The 23,770-nt window shown below is 37.7% G+C and overlaps 2 protein-coding genes across 2 annotated transcripts in view; one reads left to right on the forward strand and one right to left on the reverse strand.

The window, feature by feature from the left end:
* wwc1 (WW and C2 domain containing 1) overlaps nucleotides 1-6,845 on the reverse strand; it is a 54,527-nt gene extending 47,682 nt beyond the window's left edge. Inside the window, exon 1 of the mRNA XM_063894969.1 lies at nucleotides 5,876-6,845. Coding sequence (XP_063751039.1) covers nucleotides 5,876-5,994 — 119 coding nt within the window. The 5' untranslated portion in view covers nucleotides 5,995-6,845. The remainder of the gene's footprint in view (nucleotides 1-5,875) is intronic.
* A 1,741-nt stretch (nucleotides 6,846-8,586) lies between these two features.
* Nucleotides 8,587-22,052, forward strand: arl10 (ADP-ribosylation factor-like 10). The gene is made up of 4 exons (XM_063895155.1): nucleotides 8,587-8,874; nucleotides 14,315-14,498; nucleotides 17,824-17,999; nucleotides 20,160-22,052. The coding sequence occupies exons 1-4, from the start codon at nucleotides 8,737-8,739 to the stop codon at nucleotides 20,331-20,333; spliced, it is 672 nt and encodes a 223-aa protein (XP_063751225.1). The 5' UTR covers nucleotides 8,587-8,736; the 3' UTR covers nucleotides 20,334-22,052.
* The last annotated feature ends 1,718 nt before the right edge of the window (nucleotides 22,053-23,770 follow it).

Genomic DNA, 23,770 nt, shown 5'->3' on the forward strand with positions numbered 1-23,770 from the left:
GACCACAGCTATAATATAAAAGCTGACTGATGCTTACTTTTTTTTTTATCTCTCTGTGTCCTCACGTGTTTTCTCAGAGAACTTCTTCTATTTCCACCTGGTTCTGAGCCTCCTTGCAACCCTTGTGATTGGAATGTAAGCTTGTGTCAATAACTAATACAACATTTCTGTTGGTAATAGCGTTATGTAAATACCAAAATGTTTTTGCAGCAGTACAGGCAGAAAAGTTTGGCAAAAGCAAATATCAGACATTACTCATCAATCACCTGATGCATCAGCGGTAAAGTAATACAAAAACAAAAGGGAAATTCTAAATAAATCGCAATGGAAAAGTACAATCTTTACCATCATTGCTTTGGTCATATCCCAACAAAGAAGACTAGAGAAAAAGGTAGTATCTGTAATGTAGTGATGAGCAACAGATTTAGTGTGCTGGCTTCATTTTGACTCACCATTTAGACTGTAAATTATCAAAAAGTCAGGACAGGTGCCAGCTTCCAGACAGCGCAGAATTATCTTGTAGTTGCTTAATTTGTATGTCGAACAGTTCAGGGTTCAGTTCTGACCGGAAGCTATAGATATATTGTATTTCAATTTGATAAATTGCCAATAAAATAGCCGATTACTCCATTACTGGAACCGTTCAATAATTTGTTTGATATCTGAACAATAGTAGTCACAGTTGAGGCACAGAGTGGAAAATGTGAAACCATTTATTTATACCAAAAATATACAAGACGTAAATGTAGATAATTGAAAAATAAACGTCCCCTAAACCCTAGGGAAAGGCATTTACAAGTGTTATTGTAGTGTGTTAAAGTGGCTATGATCAATCGATTAGGAACACGTAAAAGCACAGAATAATGTGTTAAAATAATGGAAATACTATTAAAAAAGTCGAGATACGCATGGTAATCAGAGCTGACCTGAATAGCAGAATAGATGAGGAATTCTAGCTTTTTGTTTTTAGCCCGCAACAACAGAAACAGTGTGAAATTGTTTGGGTGAGAAGCACAGCCGATATCTGCCGTCTGACTGCACATTTCAGCACTTTCAGGTGAGCATTATTGTTTGCGAGCAGTCACAAATGAATAGGTTATAGGACGGTTGGTTATGTATTAGAGAAAACTAGAATTCAGCAGGCCAGCCTCTGTTCAGCGAAGTTAACGGTTTTCAGGGCTGCACTTTGACCCCGTGCACCTTGGCAAGCAGTGAAAGGGGTTTTAGATGAATCAGGCCTTTGGTTGGCGAATGAGCGCTTCTCTGTCCGTCACGTCGTGCGTTTCAGGAATGTGTGTGTGTGTGTGTGTGTGTGTGTGTGTGTGTGTGTGTGTGTGTGTGTGTGTGTGTGTGTGTGTGTGTTTAAGGACTTTGTTTGGGAAGGTTTCTAGTCTTTATCGCTGCCTTTAAATGTAAAATGCTGCGTTTCCAACACATGGTACGACTTTTGATACCGGGGGCTTTTCTCTATGTTTTTTTCCTCAGGTCATCAGATGTTCACAGAAACACTTGAAATACCTATTTTACTGGGAGAGTATGAAGAACATCTTGACTTTAATTATAGTATAATTATAATTATTGTATAGCGTAGTTTTACCAGCTGCCATTTCTGTGACGATTCTCTGATTTTTGTTGCTGATATCTGGTATTTTTTGGTCTCACTTCAGCCGAGGCCCTGAGAGAGCTGAAGTGAGACCAAAAAAAAACAGATATCAGATACTGTCCACAACTTTTCCAATCAGAAATCCAAAAGAGAGTGAACTGAATCTAGTAGAGCAGTGCCAAACCACCGAGGGGAAACACAGGTGAAGTGTAAGGCTGAATTTCAACTACATTTAACATTCATCAGAAATAAATTAAACTAAAGTTACTAAATCAGTGTGGAAACACATTTATTATTAAGCCAGACTCTCTACATGTGTTAAGATACACACACAAAGTAAAGCTAAAACAATAAGCACATAATTGGTGTGTCTTCTCACACAAACCTCCCCACAGAAAGAAAAAAGCGTCCCCTAAGCCTCCAGAATTCCAGACATAAGCCATTAAAGGGATTTCGTGTCAAAGTCCGAGGGGTCTTAAGTAACTGGTAAAGATGAAAAACCAGTCCCGCCATGAAAACTGCCCCCACCCTCCATACTGTGGAGGCTGTTTTGTACAAGTGGGACTGTGTCATGTCGTGCTGCATGCTAAGCCTATTACACTGATGGATTTCTATAAGAGAGGAAAAAAGGTAAGTCACACCTGATTAGTAATTGCAGGAATGTAAATGAAGCCTGCTTTTCCGGCAAGTTGTCCTTTTTTGTTTTGGTTTTGGGAGCGACAAGCACTTATACCCTTTTGCAAACTCACTGAAGAAATGTTGTAAAAATATTTGGAACATGTAAGAGTGCGTCGACTCCACCCTCAGATATCTATTTATTTATAAATAAAATCAATTTGTTACATGTCCTAACATGAAAACTGTTATTTTTCACTCCAAATGGTGTACACCTTACAGTAATTGACTTCCATCCATTTCCCAGTATGTTTAATAATCAAGGCAGCCATTGGCTTTCATTAATTTTAACTATTGCGCTTAACCTCAAAGAAGCCCTTTTATGCTTTTTGGGGGTTTCCCTTTCCTTTAGTGTGTTATATAGGTTTGTGTGCATGTAAATGGTTTGCAAAGGCTAAAATCCCCATGTTCCCTCCGGAGGGGGTTTCTCTCCCACACTCCATCCCCCGCCTGAAATGCCTCCATTGTACTCCTTTGTTTACTTCCACAACATACTGACATCACTACGTAACACATGTGTTTCTATTGGCTAGTGCTCCAACACATTGTTTGTGATAGGTTAATAGGGGCGGGACATCTCTTAACGCTGACCAATCACAACAGAGCTGGCCAGCTGACAAATCAGAGCAGACAGGGCTCGGGTTTCAGACAGAGGGTGAAAAGGTGCTACAGCACAGGCAGTATGAGAAAAATAAAGAGCTTTTTGAACATTAAAGCATACAAAACACAATTTTGAAACCTTAAAATTAGCATAAATGCACCCCTTTAAAAAGGCAGCCATTGGTTTCCATTTTTTTAAATGATTTGTTTAACCTCTATGGCAGCAATTTGCTTCTATTTATTTCGTTTTGAGGTTTGGATTTCTGGAGAATCCTTGGCTATCATCCATTTTTGTATAGAAAGATAAACAACTTGTTTTAGATGCTGTTCGAACACTTAGTCAGTTTTATTTGTTTTAAGTTATGTTGTGTTTGCATAGTTATGCAGCAGTGTTCTTCGACATCATCACATCACTATTGCCGTGCCTTAAGGTTTTCTCTCCGTTGGTTTCTTGGTCGAGAAAAAAGTTGATTCATTATGTTGAAGCGCCGTCGAAAGCACACACAGGAGCTCACAGCTTCTTTAGTGTATAATAATCATTTAAAACTGACCAAACGAGCAACAAACATAATGGATTACTCATTTCAAGTTTAAAGTGTCTTTAGATGTATTCAATTTAACGATGCGTTACCAGAAAAGGAAACCAAAAGCTGAGTGGAAGGCAGTAAACAAAATACTGATGGGGATGTTAGGCGATTTGTGGTTCATTAGTAGGGTATGCCATTGGCACGGTGTGCATTTGTGTTGCTATTAAAGGTGCTATGAAAACAAATACAACACCAAGATAGCATCAATCAAAGTGGAAATAAAGACTCACAATTTGCATGATATTATACAACCACACTTAAAATAACCCAACACCATCCCTAAGAGTGTATTACCGGAGATATTTATAACAGGTACTGACTCATGAGAACGTTTCTGTGATTTGTAACGTCTTCCTTCTTTAATGTCTTGAGGGTGTCTTGCCATCTGTTTATTCCCTGCCTCCCATTTCAAGGCTTATGAGAGAGCACATTGTGTGAAGGAACACCTTGTTTATCATCCCCTTGCCTAGATCTTCTTGAAGCTTTCAGTTAACACCAAAGGATGTCGACCATCTTCAAGGTTGAATCAGTAATTCAAAAAGCTAAGACGTCAGTTCTGACAACAGACATCATATTTGCTGCTGTTGTTCTCATTAGGCTGATCTCTTATTGTGATTTTGATTTTTATAACACACACTCAAAGTCGTTTCCAAGTTGTGTCTCAGCTGTGTCTCAAAGTGGACATTGTGGTACTTGCAGCAATTAATCATAATAGAAAACAATTTGCCATTTATCTTGGTAATGAAATATATATTTTTACTTCTTTAAAAACATTGATGTGTTCCTCTCAAATGTGAAGCTGTGTTTCTCTGTCGTCCAAGACAGAAAACTGAATGAATTTAAGTTCAGTATAAGATTAAATTAGGCAAAGTAAGATGTTGGAAGCTGACCTCAAGCTGTAGACAATTACATAATTATGTCATTTCTTTAACTACATTTTGCCTGACAAAGGGTTAAGTATATAATTGTCATGACATTTAGAGATAAACAAAGAATTAACATCCTCAATTGCCTTGTTTTATTCGACCAACATCTCATTCCAAACCTCCACAGTCTCAGTATTTAAATGGTTGTTAGGCAGCAAGTTTTTGCATTTGAGAAATGTTGACCATTCATTTGGCATTCATCCTTGACAGTTTTCCAAAACTAAACATGGTTTATAAAAAAGTGAATGATTCATGTGTTGTCTTATTGCAGCTCTATTTGAAATAATGCTGAGGCTCTTATGTTTGATTATTTTCCCCATCCATCTGTTCTTTTTGTCCTAACACAAGTGACTGAAGATACCGTTAGATTAAAAGACTACACCTTAGAAATAACCTAATTGTCCAAGACAGGTCGCCTGTAGATGAAAGTGATGTAGATAAAGACATTTAATATAAGACTTTAAGCCTGATCCTTCGGGGTATCTTACAGGAGCTTAAGATGTTAATAAATACAAGTAAAGAGATTTGAGAGAAGACATTTAAGACAACATGAATTTGAAAATGTGAAAATATTTTGGCGACATTGTCTATGACTTGATTTGTGTACCACAGCTAGACATAATGGGGAAACGTGTCATAAGGTTTTAGGTATTTAAACATGGTTGTCTGGCTTTCACAAGAGCTCTGATTCAGCATCTTTATCCCACAGCGGTCTGAGGATAGATAGCTTGGGGTGCTTTGCAGAGTACATTTTGGCCTATTTTCAGTAACAACTGTATACTAGGCCTTCATGTTTCAGTTACTTTTCGAGCAAAACTGCCAAACACTCACTGGATCCAGATGCTCTGATTTTGCTCACATCCTTTGTTAAACATCAACTGAATATTGTGTTGGTTTGGACTTTTGGTTGGACAATATGAGTAACTCTTGATTTGCATTCTAAACATTTGCAGGAGAAAATCATTTTAGCATTAATCAAAACACAGTGATATTGAAACGTGTTAGCTGTAACATACACTTATCAGCTTTATTTACAGATATTAAACAGGTCCAATAAGAGCGTTAAAGAAATTACTTTTATTCTTATGATGGACATTCTGCTAATTTCAATAAATGACTGATAACAACATTTAGTAGTAAAAGTATTTCCAAATTGTGCTGTTGTTTGTAGCTGTTGATGGTTTTTTGGAAGGGGGATAAATCTTTGTATGCCACTGCTGCACTGAATTGTGCTACGTTATATACAATAATCCTACAGTCTATGGTAATAATGCATATTTGCAGCGGTTGCCAATTTCAATGTCCCATATTCCTTATATTGATATGCAAAAATCACATTTGCATTATTTTTACAGGACAGGTGATTTATCTCAATAAGATGCCTGTAGTTTGACTCATGATAACCTGCAGGAGGTCAAAAGTTATCCATCCTTCCAGTAGTTTTAGAACATGCTGATTTCACACACACAGGCACACACTCCTACCTGTCTCTGGGGTCGATCCAGCTGGTGCAATGGTTAATGTGGTCAACGTAGTAGACTTTGCCATCAAAGTCTCTGGCTTCCTCCCAACCCTCAGGTAGTGGCAACTCCTTCCTTGGCATGTCAGGCGAGTCTCCATGTAATTAACTCCTCTCTACTCAAAATCATAACGAAGGGAAACCATCGCTTTTCTCTGTCATCATCATCAGCAACAGTATCAGCAGTTATTCCCACAATTCCCGGTTTGATGCAGTTTGGATTAGGCCATCATAATAATAATCCATAATAATCCACAGATTAACAGGGAATCAAACCTTTAAAAAAAAAAGAGGGAACTGTTAAAAGAAATTCAATGGGATAAAAAAAAAAGTAATTCCTGCAGGCTGTGCATCAATTCATTTCTATCTGAAGTCATTCGTAAAATAACCGAAACCGTGACGCTATTTGACGCGTTTTTCCAAGTGCATGTTTTGCAACTTTTTCCAAATCGGATGAAAAACTTTAAAGGTGATTTAGTGAGAACTTTTGAAGTTTAACAATTATCCACGGTCCACAAAACACCAGCTTGTTTGGACAGAAACGCAAGTAAGTCCATAAAACCTCCAGATAAAACAAATCAATAAAGGGCTGGTAATGTGTCCAGAGCAGCAGTGTTTCACAGGGAGAAGCGTCCCAAAATAAATCCTCTAAAGTCCCCAAACTGGACTCGTTTCTTCTTCTCTCCGACAGGCCACCATGTTTAGCAGCAGTAAGCGATGCTAGCCTCGGAGAAACAAACAGAGTAAACACCGCTGAGAGAAGAAAAGTAACGACTGAATCCAATGTCGTCAAAATCCGGTAAATCCTCCAGAAACTTTGTAAGGTATTTTTGTTTAGTTATCCGTTTGAAAACAGGACAGGAGAGAAGCGGTGGCAGCGGCAGCGGCGGTAAAGTCTTTCCCCGAGTCGGGATGACTTCGGCCGGGTCGACCGGGCGCTGTCAAGATACTAACATTCACAACGACTTCCGGTTATGGTTTCAAAAATAAAATATGAATTGAGAGATTTGGTCAGCAAATAAGACTTCCGGTCATACATTTTAAATGCAGAATCAGTGATATTAAGTAACTGAGTATGAGTAAGTACTTTTCTGCGTTTTCTTTTGTCCATTTAAAAAAAAAAAAAGGTGATTGTTTATTTATTATTTTATTTGTTTGTTGTTATCAGTTTTTCAGTTTCTTCGTTGTGTAGTTTAAGTCGGTTTGACGCCTTTGTTTCTTTTACATTCCTGTGATGTATATATTTCCTCAAAGGAATTTATTTTAATACAAATATTGTGTTTATATTAATAGCCTATTTGCCTTCACGGATTTGTGGATTAGCAAACTCAAGGCAACATTGCTCTCTGGAGGTCAAAATTATGAACTGCTAAATGGATCATCATTCAATAAAGACTGCATTCAGGTCAGGTTTACAGTTTGCATCTCTCTGGTTGATTTAGCTGAAATTAAGAAAAAATATACATTTTAAAGAATATATTATGTTAATGCTAAGATTAATTAACGATGAAAATATTAACAAAATATGTTTCACACAGTTCAAATGTAGATTGCCGAAACACTACATACCTGATTTTTTTAATGCTTCCTTTATTTTATACGAATATCTTTATGAGAAATCAGCAGTTTATCATTTAGAGGTCTTGTTGTTTCACCAGCTTCCATATGACTTAATGACTCCAAATCAATGCAGAATTATATTACTACAATGAGCCAGATGGACACAGCCTTTCTTATTGAAAACAATCGAGACTTTTCCATTTACCGTAAATCATGCCAGAATCCAGATGGTTTGTGTCAGCAATTCAACTTAGAAAATGACAGTAATTAAATATTTAAACTTAAAAATGACAGAAATTAAATATTTAAGCATGGAAATGACTTGACTCTAGATGGAGCACTTCACCTCATTGTCTTCGTATGGCTGTAAAGAGACAGTGAGGCTTTTACTGACGGTCAGAAAAACGATGTGGTCTATCAGGTCAACGCTGTTTAACACTTTGTAGCTATACATAAACTTTATCTGATGTTGTCCGACTAACAGATTACACTTCATGAATGTGACTGACTGCTCTCACAACTCTTTTTTTAAAATGTTTATATACAGTGATGTAGAGTAACTGAGTAAATGTACTCAATTACTGTAGTTACAAAAGAACACTTTTTATAAACTTGTACTTGACTGAGTAAATGTATTTTATTCTACACATACTCCACTACATTTTGGAGACAACTTAATGTTGTACTTTTTATTCAACTTTATTTGTTTAACACTCATAGTTACTAGTTACTTTGTAAATATAAAAACACATACAGTGTGATAAGATGCAGTAGTGTAATGGTATAATGGCTCCTAAATGTGAGCCTACTTTTTGGTTAAACCGGATATAATTCTATTCTAGAATAATGTAATATTGTAAAAACAGCCATAGTGCATTCTGAAAACGTCTGCTTTTGATGCTTGAACATTTTTTATTCAGGACTTTACATTGAAGTTAAGTATTTAAAGACCCTAGTGTTTGTACTCTTACTTAAGTAAAGAATCTGAGTACTTATTCCACTTCTGCTTATATGTTTTATGAAGTTGCAAAAGTCGTATGTCAAAAGGAGGAGGTGTAGTTTACAAGGTGCACGTGAACGCAGCATTCTTTTCTATTTTCTTGCGCGTCTCGAAACCAAAACAAGTAGAGCGAGCTTTGGTCACATGTAGAGAGAGCAGCGACAGCAGAGAGAGAAGAGGAAGAAGAACGTGACAGTCAGTCTCAGCACTGTCCGTGTGAAGGAAGCAGTTCTTCGGGTCCGGTCTCCGGTCGGTCCGCTTCACATATGGTTCTCCTCCGGCACATCTCCATCGCCCTGACCGCCGCCGTGGCTGCCCTGGGATCAGCTCTCTTCATCGCCCTGAACTTATTCTACAAGAGGCGAATATGGTCCCCACAGGCGGAGTACTGCACCATCAAAGAGGTGTGATAATATTCATTGTGTTATGCTGTTTAAGTGTTTATTCAACTATTTAACTAGTTTAGACTGATATAACACCTGACTAAAGGCAACACTGCAGAATTCTGGATATAAATTAGATGAGAATGATGATGCATCTCAAATTAAGGTCAAATGCTGTCAAGACTGGTTGCCCAATATCCATTTTTTTGTAGGCTACTATAGAAAAAAAAGAGTGGTGATGATGAATATGATTTTAAGGGGGTTTTCAAAGAAACACAGAAAAAAAGGGAGGGGGAAAGGTGATGCTGCTCATGTAATAACAGAGATGGTGATGATGAAGAAGATGAGGGTGAAATGATGCTTAGTGGATACATGGCAGTGGTGGTGGTGATGATGAAGATGATTATGAGGGGTATAATAGATAGAATAAAAAGAGAATGATGATGCTGCTCATGTAGAAACTGACTTGTGAATGGTGTGAGGAAGAGGACGATTGTGGATTGTAAGTTAAAAAAAAGGTGAAAGTGATAATAACAAATAATTCAATTTGTTTCATTTTGATGCTACTTTAGTGGTCATTCAACTATTTAACTTTGAGGTGAAGGTGGTTTTACACTGACTTGAGAAACACTGCTGAATTCTAATGGAGATAATTGATATGGTTGTCATGACGAGGGGGGGGGGGGGAGATTCATGGCAGTGAATAGTGAATATATGGCAGTAGTGGTGATGATGAAGATTCTGAGGGGGACAATATAAAAAAACAAAAAACTAAAAAAGGGGAAAGGTGAAAATGATGATGAAGAAGAGAAAAATAATAATAATAATAATAATTTCATGAAACCCAAGGACACCGTACAATTTGTGAAGAAAGATGATGCTGCCCTTGTATTACTGACTTGTGAATGGTGTGATGAAGATGATGATGGTGGATTTGTCAAAAAACATTTAAATGATGAGGTGATTTTGCATAGAATTCATGATAGTGGTGAAACTATTCAAAAAGAGGAAGGTTTAAAGATTATTATTGTGAACATGATGATGATGATGATGATGATGATGATGATGAAGAGGTGGATGAAAATGAGGAGCAGTGAGAGCTGAAGAAGTTGTCGATAACCTAGGTGAGTATAAAGATGAAAATGAGGTTCATTAAAAGATGAGGTAGTGCCAAAGTGATGATGATGAAGATGATGAGGGGAGTATGAAGATAATGAAGATGTGAAGGTAGCCCAGGGATAGGGCTGCCATTGGCAAACATCTGGCAATAAGATACATAGGGTGATACAGCGGGCACAATTCAATATATTGTTATACTTAAAGCAAAATTCTTATTTTAGAATAACTGACATAGTAAAAACGAAAAACCTACAAACAAGTTACTTTGTTATGTAATCACAACATTGGGATCTGATTTTACATTCAATATCAAACATCATAGCGCTACACTACTCTTTGCCTGTAAGCTCTGAATTAAATTAGAATCAATACGGTATAATAAAGCCTAATAGAGTGATATGATTCTGTATCTATATTTTACTACACCCATAAAATATGTGATATGTATTGCCTCGCCAAATCCAATAGATCCCATTGTGTAGATGAGCTGTTCTCAAAAAAAAAACAGAGGCCACCTATCATGCATTGTGTTTGAAATGCCCAGATGTGTATGTCAGTTCCACATCATGTAGCTGGGGCCAATATAACTGTAGTCTGTGTTTCCTGCTGACAGAAACGAAGCAGCCAGTGGGACTGCGGGTCTTAATAAATGACTCGTCAATGGAGCAATTCAACAGCAGCCTGAAAATCTTAATAAAATGTATTTGCATGCGTCTAATCTTGTTTTCCAGATTCAATCAGCAGCAGCAGGAGCAGCCTGTAATAAGCTCAGCTTTATCTGGCTCACTCTGTCTTCAGAGGATAATGTTGTCAGTGTCTGCCAGCAGCTCACTGCAAGAGGGGGCGTAAATGTTTTCATTCCTGTGGGAGCCAAATTGTACCATGATGCATTGTAATCACGTCTTCGGCTTCAAAAAGCACAGGAGTTGACTAACGGCGTGTTTGTGACCTTGGGGAGTTTCAGCAGGTGGGGGGGTGGCACATGCTCATTTACACAGCGACAAACAATCTCTGAGAGAGTGGAAACTGATTGAGCTGCCTGGATAACTGTTCAAGCAGCCACAGGCCTTTATTGTCTGAGTCCATTCAGATATTTCTGCAGACTCATGCACAAATGTGGATGATTTGGCATCATGGCCGAGAAGGCACCACTAGAACCCAGCACAGCTTAAATATGTAACCTTAAATAATATGAGCAATTATTTTTTCCTTTTTTTTAATCTATTGTATGTATGGATTACCTCTTTACATAGCCATTGTCATCGCCAGAGTTTATGGCAGGGAGGACACAAAGAACCACCTCCCACACACTAAGATCATGAAATATTAAAACAGTCTAATTAAATTAAACATTGAAATTCAGGAGAGAAGAGGTGATACTTTACGCTGCAAAAAAAAGAGCAGCTACTATCAGAATCAGAATACTATCGGAAATGCTATGTTCAACCCACAGCTGTGAAAAGTACATTTTGGGGGAAGTTAGCGGCAAATTGTAAATGGAAAGAAACAAACTACATCTAGGTGCATTACAATATTTTCAAGATAATATAATTTGTGTTTTATTAAAATGATATCAATATAACATCTTTTAAATATAACGGTCATGGTCAATACCATACCGTAATACTTGTCTTTGTACAGAGCCAGGCTAGCTATTTCCCCCTGCCTCATGTCTTTATGCCAATCTGATCAAATAGATGTATTTATTTCTCCAGCAATGACTCAGTAAGCACGTTTGTAATTTGAAAAGACTTGTGCTCTTACTGTGCCACCACTATCAGCTATCATTCCAGCAAGTAGCTTCAAAGCATCTATCCTAATGCAATACATTCAAGCATGTCACAGTGGAAAGGTTTAAAGGCATGCAGGGTCATGCAGTGATTCACTAATCAAGAAAAAACTAAAAAGAAAAGAAACCACAGAATCACTGCTGGAAAGTTGCACATGAGTGACATATGATATGTGTATTAAAGGATAAAGGTTTCCATCGCTTCTCTCCTCTTTGAAATACAGCTCTATGAATTCTATTTAGCGCCACAGGCAAACTGACCTTATCGCTGCTTGGTGATAAAGCCCATGTGTTGCCGAGGGTCTGCCCTGCTGTAGTGTCCCTGAGCAAGACGTTAAATCCCTGTCAGAAACTAAGCAGTGCAGATCTGCAGCCGTTCTTTTTCCCTCCCTGTGGCACAGAAAAACAAGAGAAATCAATACAGTATCTCTTTCTTTCTATGAGAAATGTTGAGAAACTGGCAGAATGAAGTTTGAAATATTAAAGAAGAAATCTGTGAAGTATTGGAACTGATGAAGGGAGCAGTACATTTGAATTATTGATTTATGAAAAAATGTCATGCAATCTGTTGTTCCAAGCCATAGATAAATGTTTCCTACATAATTTTGGAGATACAACCAGAAAGCAAGTGTGCAAAAATAGATACGTTTGCACAAAGTCCATGCTGATAGTGCTGCAAAAAGAGTTGAAGCGGCACAAGTTTTGTTATTTTCTCAACGCCAACAGGGTTTGAGTTCTGTCTCCCAGCAGATTGCATAAAATAGAAATACATGGAGGCAAGCTTCAGATCCACCATGTTTATCTGAAGCTATTTTAAATTCGGCAACACAATTCATTACCAAAACTATCTTTATTCCTTCATCTAACCTCCTTCTGACTTAATTACAGGGTAACTTTTATGTAGATTTATGTCAAATTTAATTAGAGCTTATTCAGAGTTATGCTTTGGATCGGCCCCCCTCATCCATCAACAAAGTTAAGTCTCATATTTTAATGAGAAAACTAAAAACAGCATCCCGGCATTTAAAAGGCTGATATGAATTGCTAATTAAACTCCACAGAGCCGCATCGCTCATAATAAATAACGTGTAACCTTGTGTGACTTATGAAGAGGAGATGACTGACGTGTGCAGGAATTCAGAGGGAGTGTGGAGTCTCAGATGCAAAGAGAGCGTGAAGGCTTTGGCAAAAGCAGCCAACCTCCTCAATTTCCCTCGGGATAAATAAAGCTTCTTGAATCTTGAATCTTGAATCTTTACTGAGAACAGCCCCTACTCTTCCTGCAGATACCGTCAGCTCGAAGACAATTACACTCTGCTATATGTCCTCTCAAATCTGACCTAAAGACGCTCCAATAGAAGCAAGGTTATCATGCTACAGCTTTGATATGTCTTTCACTTTTACCTCTTGAGGTTTGCAGCCGCCGATTCAAATTACTTTTTGAAGATTTTGAAGTGTCTTTTGCACACCAAAGGTCAAATTCCCACACGTCTGATGCATTCAGTTTCATACATAACGATGATCCAGTCTGCAGAAATGCAAATCATGAAGTTAAAAGGTAACCGCTGGTGTGAAAAGCTTTTACACCATCAGATATTTCCCTGGTGGAGATTGGCTTCAAAGCAGCATTGTCTGAACTGGTTTGGCAAGGGATTTAATTTGACAGCGAGTTCATTTATATGTTAAATCCTGCGCCCTAACTTTAAAACCCAATATATTTTGTTTCAAGAGGTCAGAAAAAGATAGCTCTAATAATTGTATATCCTTGGGCAACTTCAGAATAATTCATGTTTCACTATGGGGCAATCTATTTGTTTTATTTTACAATCCATAAAATGTCAGGAAATACAGAAGCTTGCCTATAACAATGTCCCAGAAGCAAAAATGACATAAATCAGTCTTTTCTAATGTATAAATATATATATATATATATATATATATGTTTATTGTTTTTCATTTTATCATGCTAATTTCCCAATTTGGGATGAATAAAGTATCTATCTATCTATCTATCTATCTATCTATCTATCTATCTATCTATCTATCTATCTATCTATCTATCTATCTATCTATCTATCTATCTATCTATCTATCTATCTATCTATCTATCTATCTATCTATCTATCTATCTATCTATCTATCTATCTATCTATCTATCTATCTATCATATATATAACAATTCCATGCAAGATGCAGCTCAAAGTGCTTTGTACAGCAAGACAAGATACATAAAAATAACAATAACAATGAGTAAACAAGTTATAAAAAACAAACAGAAATAGCAACATCACAAAACCATTAAACAATAAAACATCAAAAGTGATATCACTAAGAATACCCCAAATAAAGAGCCACATTAAAAAGATGGTTCTTTGATTTACGTTTGCTGTGATAAGATCCAATGGGAGGCTGTCCCACGGTTGGGGACCATATAAGGCAATCTAGCCTTTGTTCCATACCCTCGTTCATCATTCAGTGCCAAATAATTTATATGTTTTTTTTTATTTTTTGCCAGTCTACATGTGTCTGATGGTGTGTGTGCTGTACCTGTAGGAGGAGGAGGAGCGTGGGAAGCGTCAGGTCCTAGTCCTGGGTCTGGACGGGGCTGGGAAGAGCAGCATGCTGCAGGGTTTGACCCCCGGGGAAGCAGCGGGTAAGAGGGGTCACTGCCGCCCCACCCGCGGCTTCAACTTCATGAGTCTCAACGCCCCTGCCTGCCAGCTCGACTTCCTGGAGAGTAAGACTGCTTTTATCCCTCAAAAGCACACACTTCTGTAGAAGCCAAAAAGGCATTTATCTTTTATCAAACAGCAGGAAGTTGAAAATTGGAAAGCTCTTTGTAGTACAGTTGGCCATTGGTTTCGTTTTAAACTTGCTCTTTATCAAACAACACAGAAGAGATGCATACGTGGGGGGGTCTGAGGCTGAGGAAGTGCATCAAAAACTTTTGATATAACCAGGCTGCTGATGAGAATGTGGAGGAGTTAGCATGTTAATGTTAGCATTACCTTGTACTGACAGTTATGTAACCCTACAAATATAAAGGGGGTGTTTTGATGTGTGCCAACCGTGCTAGCACATGTCGCCATTCAGCTTATTCCTGTGGCTATTACTTTTAATAACAAAAATGAATAGGAACGAGTCCTAAACCCAGAAATGACTCAGCATTTTGGCACTATTTGTTTGCATGTCTTGTATACTATTGTTTTTTAAATGTTTGTTTTTATGTTGCTAGAGATCTGTATATCTGTATCATAAAAACAGCGGGTGCTAGGTGGCTAAATGAGACGTCTAAAAATTGTAACGTCTAACATTAGCCACTTTTAGCTTAGCGGTGGTGAGGTGAGTCATGTGAGGTAGTTTGTTTATTGCCTAATGTTAGTTTTTTACTTCTTCCGATTGCATTTACGCTTGAACTATAATAAAAGTGCTGTTAATATGTGGACATTATCCTGATGCGAAAACATTATTTTGGCCTATTTTCTGCCATAATCCAATAAGAACATCTCAAAACGTTTGACCCTCGAACCCTAACCCTAATTTACGGTCAGTCTACAAAAGATCCTGCAACACTCTATTCTATCATAATCTTAAAAACTGATAATTGTTTTGGCAACAGCTACTCTTTTCACATTGTCATTCAATTTGCTGGCTTATAACAGCTTCAAGTATTGATAAGTAATTTAAGTAGCTTAGTACATTTAATATTAAATCTGGAATTAACATGAAGGCCAGAGTTTATCAGATGATTTCCTTCATAGATCTCCTCTCAGAAAGCTCAATGCAGGACACAGATGCTATCTCTGAAACATACTTATTGTCTATATTCATTCAGTAACTTAGGTTTCTGTTCGTGTATAAAGTATCGTCAACAGTTTAACCTGGTAGAGGAAACCTTAGATAGAGAAACTTTGACCTTGTTGTTACAGACATCTTACTCAAATAGAATGAGTGTGGGTCTCAGAGAAAGGCAGAAGAGTCCAGTTAGATTGTATTTAGATACAGGCTCATAAATCTTGCTAATTAGCATCCCACTAAAGCCACAGTGCTGCACTAAAAATAACTTAAATCACTTGGCTCCTCATTGAGGTTGTCTTAGTGCGAGACTCTCGGCTGCAATGGTCTCACAATGAGTTTCCGTGGATGAGTTCGGAGGAATGTGTCACACTCTGCACCTACTTATTCATGATCTGAGCACAGATCGGTGGGCGACGACAATCTTTTTCTCATCTCTGAAAGTAAGAGGAATACATGTCACCGCCCACTCACTTCAGTCGCAGTTAATGTTACAATTCTTTGTCTGAGTGACATTGATGCAGAGGCATGATGACAGCTCACTCACACGCATCAGGAGCGCACAGTGCACAGGGACCCACGTTTATCTGATTGAATCCAGATAAAAGCCTTTAAAGTCTAAATGAAAAGATGCAGATCAGATCAGTTAGAGGAGACGTTTGAAGCTTTTTAGGATCAGTTGGGTTTGTGATAAAGGGACCTGAAAAACATTGTCAGGGTGATGTTACTTTTACAATTATACAAACTGTGCATTTGGGCCCAAATCTTTACCTTTCTTCTTTAGCACAGTGTTAGTACAGTATGTACTAGTTTGCTTGCTGCTTCATTTGAGGAACTTCTTCAACTCAAGCTGACAAACTTGCCTTTAATCAGACTGCTCACCACACTAATGCAGTCAGGTTGACAGTTTTAGATCTAAACATGACCTCAACACTGTTCTTTTTATATACGTTTCACCTGCACACAATATATAAATGAAAGGATTTAAAGGTTTTTTTTACTCCAGCTCTCTAGTTAGATCATAAGATGCAAACCACTGCCAGACAACAGGTAAAAGAAAATACAGTTTGTATTTCCACACTAAAGGTTTTGCTGGGATGACACATGGGAGGTCAGGTTTACAAATAGGGCTAGGGGAACCACAAATCAATGTGGAAACAGATGTTGACAGTACAGGAATGTCATTTGATACATGTCTTGGGAGTCTGCATAGTTGGGGGTCAAAGTCAAACTTAGTTGAACTTTGTCTTGAAAGCTCTGTAAAAACAGCCCAGGGAAAACATTGCTGAGGTAGTTTTGCTATCAGACCTACAACCTGAATATAAACACACATTCACACCCTGTGACTCAGTGTCGCTGTGTGCGTGTGTGTGTGTGTATAATAAGGCAGCCTGTAGGCAGGGCAGCCTGTAGGCAGGGCAGCCTGTAGGCAGGGCAGCTGTAGGCAGCCTGTAGGCAGGGCAATGTCCTGCTGAGATTTGTCTGACTGTTTAATACAAGCTGCTCATACCGCTGGGCATCAGCTACACCCTCTGTTCCATATACATGTACTGCTGCCGCATCACATGGCCTACAGGTACATCATTACCCAGTTTCCTAGCAACATTCTCCATTAAGTCAAGCCCTAATGAATTCTTGCTGTGCTGAACTCGGAGGTGGTGACGACTTGAAGTCGTTTTGCTGATGTGTGAGCAGCGATTCGTTTGGCCGCAGAGCTCCTCTGGTCATTATAGCCTCAGGTCAGTTCTGCTGCACAGCAGGATTGTGAGAAGTTAATGCCTCCACTTAATATGAAACTTTCCCCACCATTGAAGCTGGAAACAGAATTTTCTGAGTCCAGTGACTGTGTGCTGGTCATGAAGGGCTGCAGAATACAGGGACATGCTTTTTTACTGGGTAAGATTGGACCTCCTATGATGCCATTTTACCAAATCATAATCAATCAATCAATCAGCAATCAGTCATTCAAGTGTCCCAGTCCACCATTAGTCAACAGAGCAGGACAGATAATTATGTGTTAAATCAAGCTACACCTTCGAAACCCTCTCAAATCCTAACCGTCCATGTTTAAAACTTGACGAAAGAAATGCTGCTGTTGTTCTTTATCTCTTTATGTTGCTTGTAGGAAAGGAATATGATCACAGTGAAACTAGCAGTGTTAGGGATTTTCAAAAGAAATAAAGTTAATTTCATTTTCTAAAGGAGATGTTAAAGTGTTGGAATTCTAGTCTACATTTAATGCTAAACAAATGTTTTCTATGTTACAGTCGGTGGTGGGGAGGACCTGCGGCGGTACTGGGTTGAGTATCTGAGGAAGACTCACATTCTGGTGTACGTGGTTGACTCCTCCGACCGGAGCCGCCTCCCGCTGGCTAAAGCTGAGCTGCACCGCCTGCTGAGGGTGGAGCCCCACCTGCCTGTGGTTGTCCTGGGAAACAAGCAGGTACAGTCATTTATATGACAGCTTACAATTTTGTTAACCTAATTGTTGTTTTGTTTTCCATTCATTTCTTTCTCTATAAAAATCAAACAATAAGTAGGTAAAAAAATCATGTGCAAATGCTCAATTAAGGACTGCAAAGTGATTTTCACAGTGTAATTAAAAGAAAATAATGCTACCATGCCCATATTGATCCCCAAATCTCGATTGATACAGCATGCATTTAAAGGTTTACAGCTAAAGTGTATAGCAAACATACAGTAAGTTATTATTTTCTTGTTAAAAAGTGCTTGTATTTTATTTTCTCGTGAATGGAGAACAATATTGATAAAAAAATGAGATAAGGAAACTGTAACAGTTATAAAAATGAATAGGTACTATTTTTCTTTTTCTATAGATGGAAGAAGTTGGTAGAAAATCCTTAGAAAAACTGGACAAAATGATACAGAAATATAAATACGGGAAAAAAATAATCAAAAAGTCACCATAATAGAGATGGATGTGTTTGAGCGAGTAGGTACACGTTGTTCCTTCTTCATTTTCGCGGCAGGGACTCCATCAGAATCATGAAATAACCATTTCTACATTTCCTCCTCGGCCCATATTTCTTCACCATTCTCAACACTTGCAGAATTATACATGACCCTTCAAGAAGCAGGAATATTTGTCTCAACTGGTGTCAGAGCACTGCTGCTTTTCTTTACTATTGGCCAAAAAGGAATATGACAACTATTGAAGTCATTTCTGTTAAGCTAAATGCAAAAATGTTGGTTTCAGAGTCCAGTTAGCTTGTACGTAATCCAAATAAATAAGTCCTTTTTGTGATTGTTTTACATCCAAATCTTACCAAACCATCTCCAATGCAGCCACACTGTACATTATATTGGGGCAGAATGTTGCTAAAACAAAGCCTCTGTTTGTTAGAACATGGCCAGTCCAGTTGTTTTTGTGAGAAGCTAAGCCGAAACGTGTGTATTGGGAACATAATCATCAATTTAAGTCAAGAAGTGTTTAATCACATAATAATACATTGTGTATATTCCCAAAAGCAAAACACTGTCATGGTTTGACTAAATTTGACCCTTTTCTGTATTATTTACTTTTCAATAACAAATGATAATGACTGCCTTTGCCATGCTGTGCACATGATGCAGGTATAAGAACAAGAAATACAGTCCTCAGTAGGAAGACAGTGATACTGGCTCTCACCCACCTCCCTGCTTTGTTCCCAGCCTTGGCACTCGCTCAGTTCAGTACAAAGGATGATTCCGGAAAAACCAGTGTGCTGTAAAAGATTTAGCGGTGAAAAAGAATCAGGCAAGCATATAAAGACCCTGGCCTGGGTTGAATAGTGTAGGATGGAGTCCTTAAATTAATTTCCTTCACATACACAGATTTTAGTCTTGACTAACATTAGAAAAATGGACGCAAATTAAGTATTATTGTCTCATCTGCCTATTATTTTTAGTCAATGGTAAGTGTAATCTTCCTTGAGAAGTCAAGTCATTTTATTGAGGTTAAATACATTTGTTGGTTTAGTCTATCATAAAAGTTTGTTCAGGAATCATGCAGGTTTTTTGGCACAAAATAAAAAGGTAGAATCAAGTTGAAGGATTGTTTTTACCAGAAATATGGCTACAAAATATGTATTTGTTGCTAGTGCAGTAAGCTAATAAGTACGTAGCTAACCTCGCTAGCACCTAAAAAGAAATGGTTGTGTATACATTTGTTATTTGGACAAACTTAACATTTTGTGGCAAATGCAAAACCTTTGTTTGTTGCAAGTGTTGCTTTAAAAAATGTCCTCACAACTTTATTTATATATGTTAGACTTGAATGGCTAATGTGAAAAAACTGCATAGCGACAAAGAGCTGTCTATTTAGCATGTAGTTAGCTGTTAGCTGTGTGTGGTTAGCAAACGGACATTGTACTCTCATTTCCTTCTCACCAAATGGGGCCGAAACATTGCTAAATACAAAACTTTTGTTCATTAACACATAATTAGTTATTTCTGTTGCCTCCCACTAAACTAAGCTAACAAAATACCGCACCAATCAGTTGGACGGCGCAAGTTTCAATAGTTTTTTTAGTTTTTTATTGTAAATTGGTTAATTTCCTGGACAAAATAAGACATTTTCACTGTTCTCCAACGCTCTTTTAAGGATAAGCCCAACGCTGTGAGCGTGTCGGAGCTGCATGAAGCGTTGTCTCTGAGCTCCATCATGGAGGAGAGGAGGCTGTTCCTCTTGGCTGCACAGCTGGGCTCTGACGGGGCCCTGAGGAACTCCTGCAGGGGCCTGGACACCTTCCAGGACCTGCTGCTCCAACTCGTCTGATCTCACCCACATGACCGAGCAGAGTGCTGGAGGGGATGAAAACAAAGGGATGGCTTCGACTAATTGTTCTGTCTTATTTTAGGCAGAAAATTAGGAAATAATAAAGTGACTGAGGCAATGAAATTACTGAAGATGGAGCACAATGCCTCCGCATTTTCCTCTTCATTTCAAAGCACCTTTGTTGGTTTTAGAACATCCTTCATCTCATCTCATCTTATAATTTTCTTTTCAACTCGATTTGTCTTAGTCATCGGAGAAGAGGAGGTGCAGAGGGAAGAGGACGAGGACAGAAGGATGAAGGTGTGTTCATGGAGTGACTCAGAACTTCACCTCCTGCTGAGGATGAGTCAGGCTTCTCATTAGTCTAAATGTCGCCCGGTAACAGGTTTATTTAAGCATGTAGATTGTACTGTATATAAACTGAAACATGTCAAGTCCATAGAAGCGGTTACAGATTTTGTCTGGTTTGCTGTTTTTGGAAAACCTGAAGTGTGTGCAGCAGAGAAGTCAGCTGAGCAAAACAGGTAATATTCTGGGTTGCCAGGTTGGAACCCCCGGGGACTAAAACTGCACCAGCTCAGTGAATTCATCAACTACAAGATACTCACAGACTTAAACTTCTCTGAATTGTATTAAGCTTTGGAAAAGCAGTTGGGTATTTTTCCTTAGATTTCAGTGAGTATCTACATTGTTTTACAACTCTCTTCATAATGTTATTTGGTTATGTTTTCAGTCCCAACAACACACCCACCACACTGCCAACACATATAAAATCAAAATACAGTATACGTTAAACTTCAAATTTCTTCATCAGATTAGATTTTAAACTATATTATATTATATATATATATCTATCTATCTATTATATATAGACATTATAAGGAAGCAAACAAGGTCAATGTTTTAATAAGAAAACTTTCACAATTAGTAGTGAAAGCTGTGTTTTTTTAAGGCTTTCAGAAGTGATCGTTAGCTTACCAGGCTAAGAGCTAAAACACGCTGAACCAGGCTATGCTCTGTCTTTATACAGACGTGCAGTCCCATCTTCCACAGTTATATCACTCTTTAGAAAACACTGAGACAGGACTAATTATCCAGTCAAACATACAGTACATTCATGAATGTATAAAAGCTGAATAAACATATTTATCTTTATTGATACTTGTACAAATGAACTGGAGTTAGCTAGATTTTAATTTCTAATGCTGTATGTGTGCAGCAATGTTTGCATCTGACGCACATTTTTTTTTTTATGAATGTGATGTTATACTGTAATTCTACAAAAATGTTGTTTTCACAGTAACTGAGAATTTTGTGGATCGGTGTCATACTTGATGTGCTTAATAAATGGAACTGATGATATGGATTCATGCATGTCTTTAGGTTTTGTTGTTCTCTCATCAGTTGCAGTTTTTTTAAATTACAATGTAGGCAAAGAATGTATAGGTTAATAAAAACTGTGATTCAACTATGATTTTTAGAGTCCAACATTTTTAACACTGACTATAATGTTTTATTTATTTTGTACTTGGGCTTGATTATGTCTAATTTCTCGTTTTTATGTTTGCATGTTGTTTACACTGGAATTTACCTCTAGTGCATATTACATTGAGATTCCTTAATCTCACCTGCACAACTTGCTTCTTTTATTTTGTTTTCTGCAGTTTTATGTTTTGATGTACAAACAAATAAAATGTTAAATCTAAAGGAGTCAAATTACGACGGTGCACTTTTTTAATATGTTTTGCTTGAATTTTAGAAGTACATCCAAAAAGAGAGTTGAGTCTGGTATTTAGCTTTTGTAAACTTAAAAGTCTCACTGAGATTAAGATCTCTTTTCTTTTGCATTGAATATTATGAAAGTACAAGTGGAAACAAGAAGACAGAATAAAAGAAGACATGCCAAAATAACAGCTATGTACTCAACCTATGAACACAGTATGTACACACTGTGTTCTCAAACAAGTTCTTCTATCTTTCCATTGATGTATTTAAAAGTAAAAAACAACATGATAACACGCACAGAAACCTTCCCTGTGTCTCTGCTGACTGAGCGCCTCAATGCAAACACTAACAGATAAAAATCTGAAGGCTTCTATACACTGACTGACCTTGTTTTTGTCGGGCAAAGATTCACAGCTGGTCGGACAGGAAGCGGTTTTATTGCTGAGACGTCACTCTGGCACCGGTACAGTGTCCACGCTGCAGGTGGCTATGACCACAGACATCATGGCTCAACGTGCTTGAAAATAAACAGCCTGCAGCTCAACATAATCTAATGGAATTAGAATAAAACATTTCATAAATTACTAATAATGTGAAGTGAAACCAGTTAAAATGAACATTTGGATTATAGGCAGCAGTTGACATTTAAAGGGCAACATGCTCATCTGCTGGTGGAGAACATTTTTGAAACATTACAATGATGGAAATGTGGTGGTTACATCATAGTTTTAAGTCCTTTCTTCAACAAAGTAGTTAGGTCCTCTGGCAAAGATGTTTATCATTTCATTCATAAATCATTCTCCAGTTTACATATAGTATCATCTCTGTGGGACAGAACCACAAGACCCTACCAAAATTCCAGAAATGTTCCAGATTACATTTGTGTATTTCTCTGTGTCATGACATCACTGCAAATGAGTAAACCTAAATTATTTTCAAAACTTAGATTAAGTTTAAATGAAATATTAAAAATGAGTCATAATATTGTATCTTTCCACACCAGGTGTTTTTAATTTGACGTGTTTTTTAGAGAAAATAAGGTAAATCCATTGAGTTTCAGGTTGAAAAAATGTTCTTGTATTCTTTTTCTGTGAACATTTTAAACGGGTCAATTTGACTCGAACGAGGGTTAAAACTGAGTGAAATGACCCAGTAGTATCATATTGGAAGCAAAAGCAAGAGCTGTTTGAATTTGCTAAATGCAAAAGAAAGGATGCTTTAATTCTTCTTTGCTGATTTACTTTGGCATAGGGTACACTAGACCTTCTCTAACCAAAGCAAAGGATATCTTGCTGTCCCACAATTCATTGGGCTTGAAGCGACACAGCACTCGGCCGCCATTAAGGGATGTACTTTTTTTGGCTGTGTGATCTTAGCACAAGAAAAAAATATGGGTGGTTTGCCTGAAAGGTGGAACAAAAGGGAAGAGCTAAGTTGTTAAGATGTGAGACTTGGCTTCACTTTCAACATTAGCTTTTGTAGATATTTGACTATGTGTTTAGGGGCCCATGCAATAGTTGACATATTTGACAATTACCAGTCTCTCTGGAATTCAGGTATTTAAAAACATCTATTGTACTGAATTGAGCTTTAGTGAAATGCACTATTTATTGGACTAGTATCAAACAAGAACTCCCCAAAAAAACGCCACAGTTGATGTGAAACATTGAGCAATCATTCCTCACATACCTCCAGTCTGAGTTTACTGATGG

The sequence above is a fragment of the Eleginops maclovinus genome, chromosome 11, assembly GCF_036324505.1.
Source record: "Eleginops maclovinus isolate JMC-PN-2008 ecotype Puerto Natales chromosome 11, JC_Emac_rtc_rv5, whole genome shotgun sequence".
Taxonomy (NCBI): domain Eukaryota; kingdom Metazoa; phylum Chordata; class Actinopteri; order Perciformes; family Eleginopidae; genus Eleginops; species Eleginops maclovinus.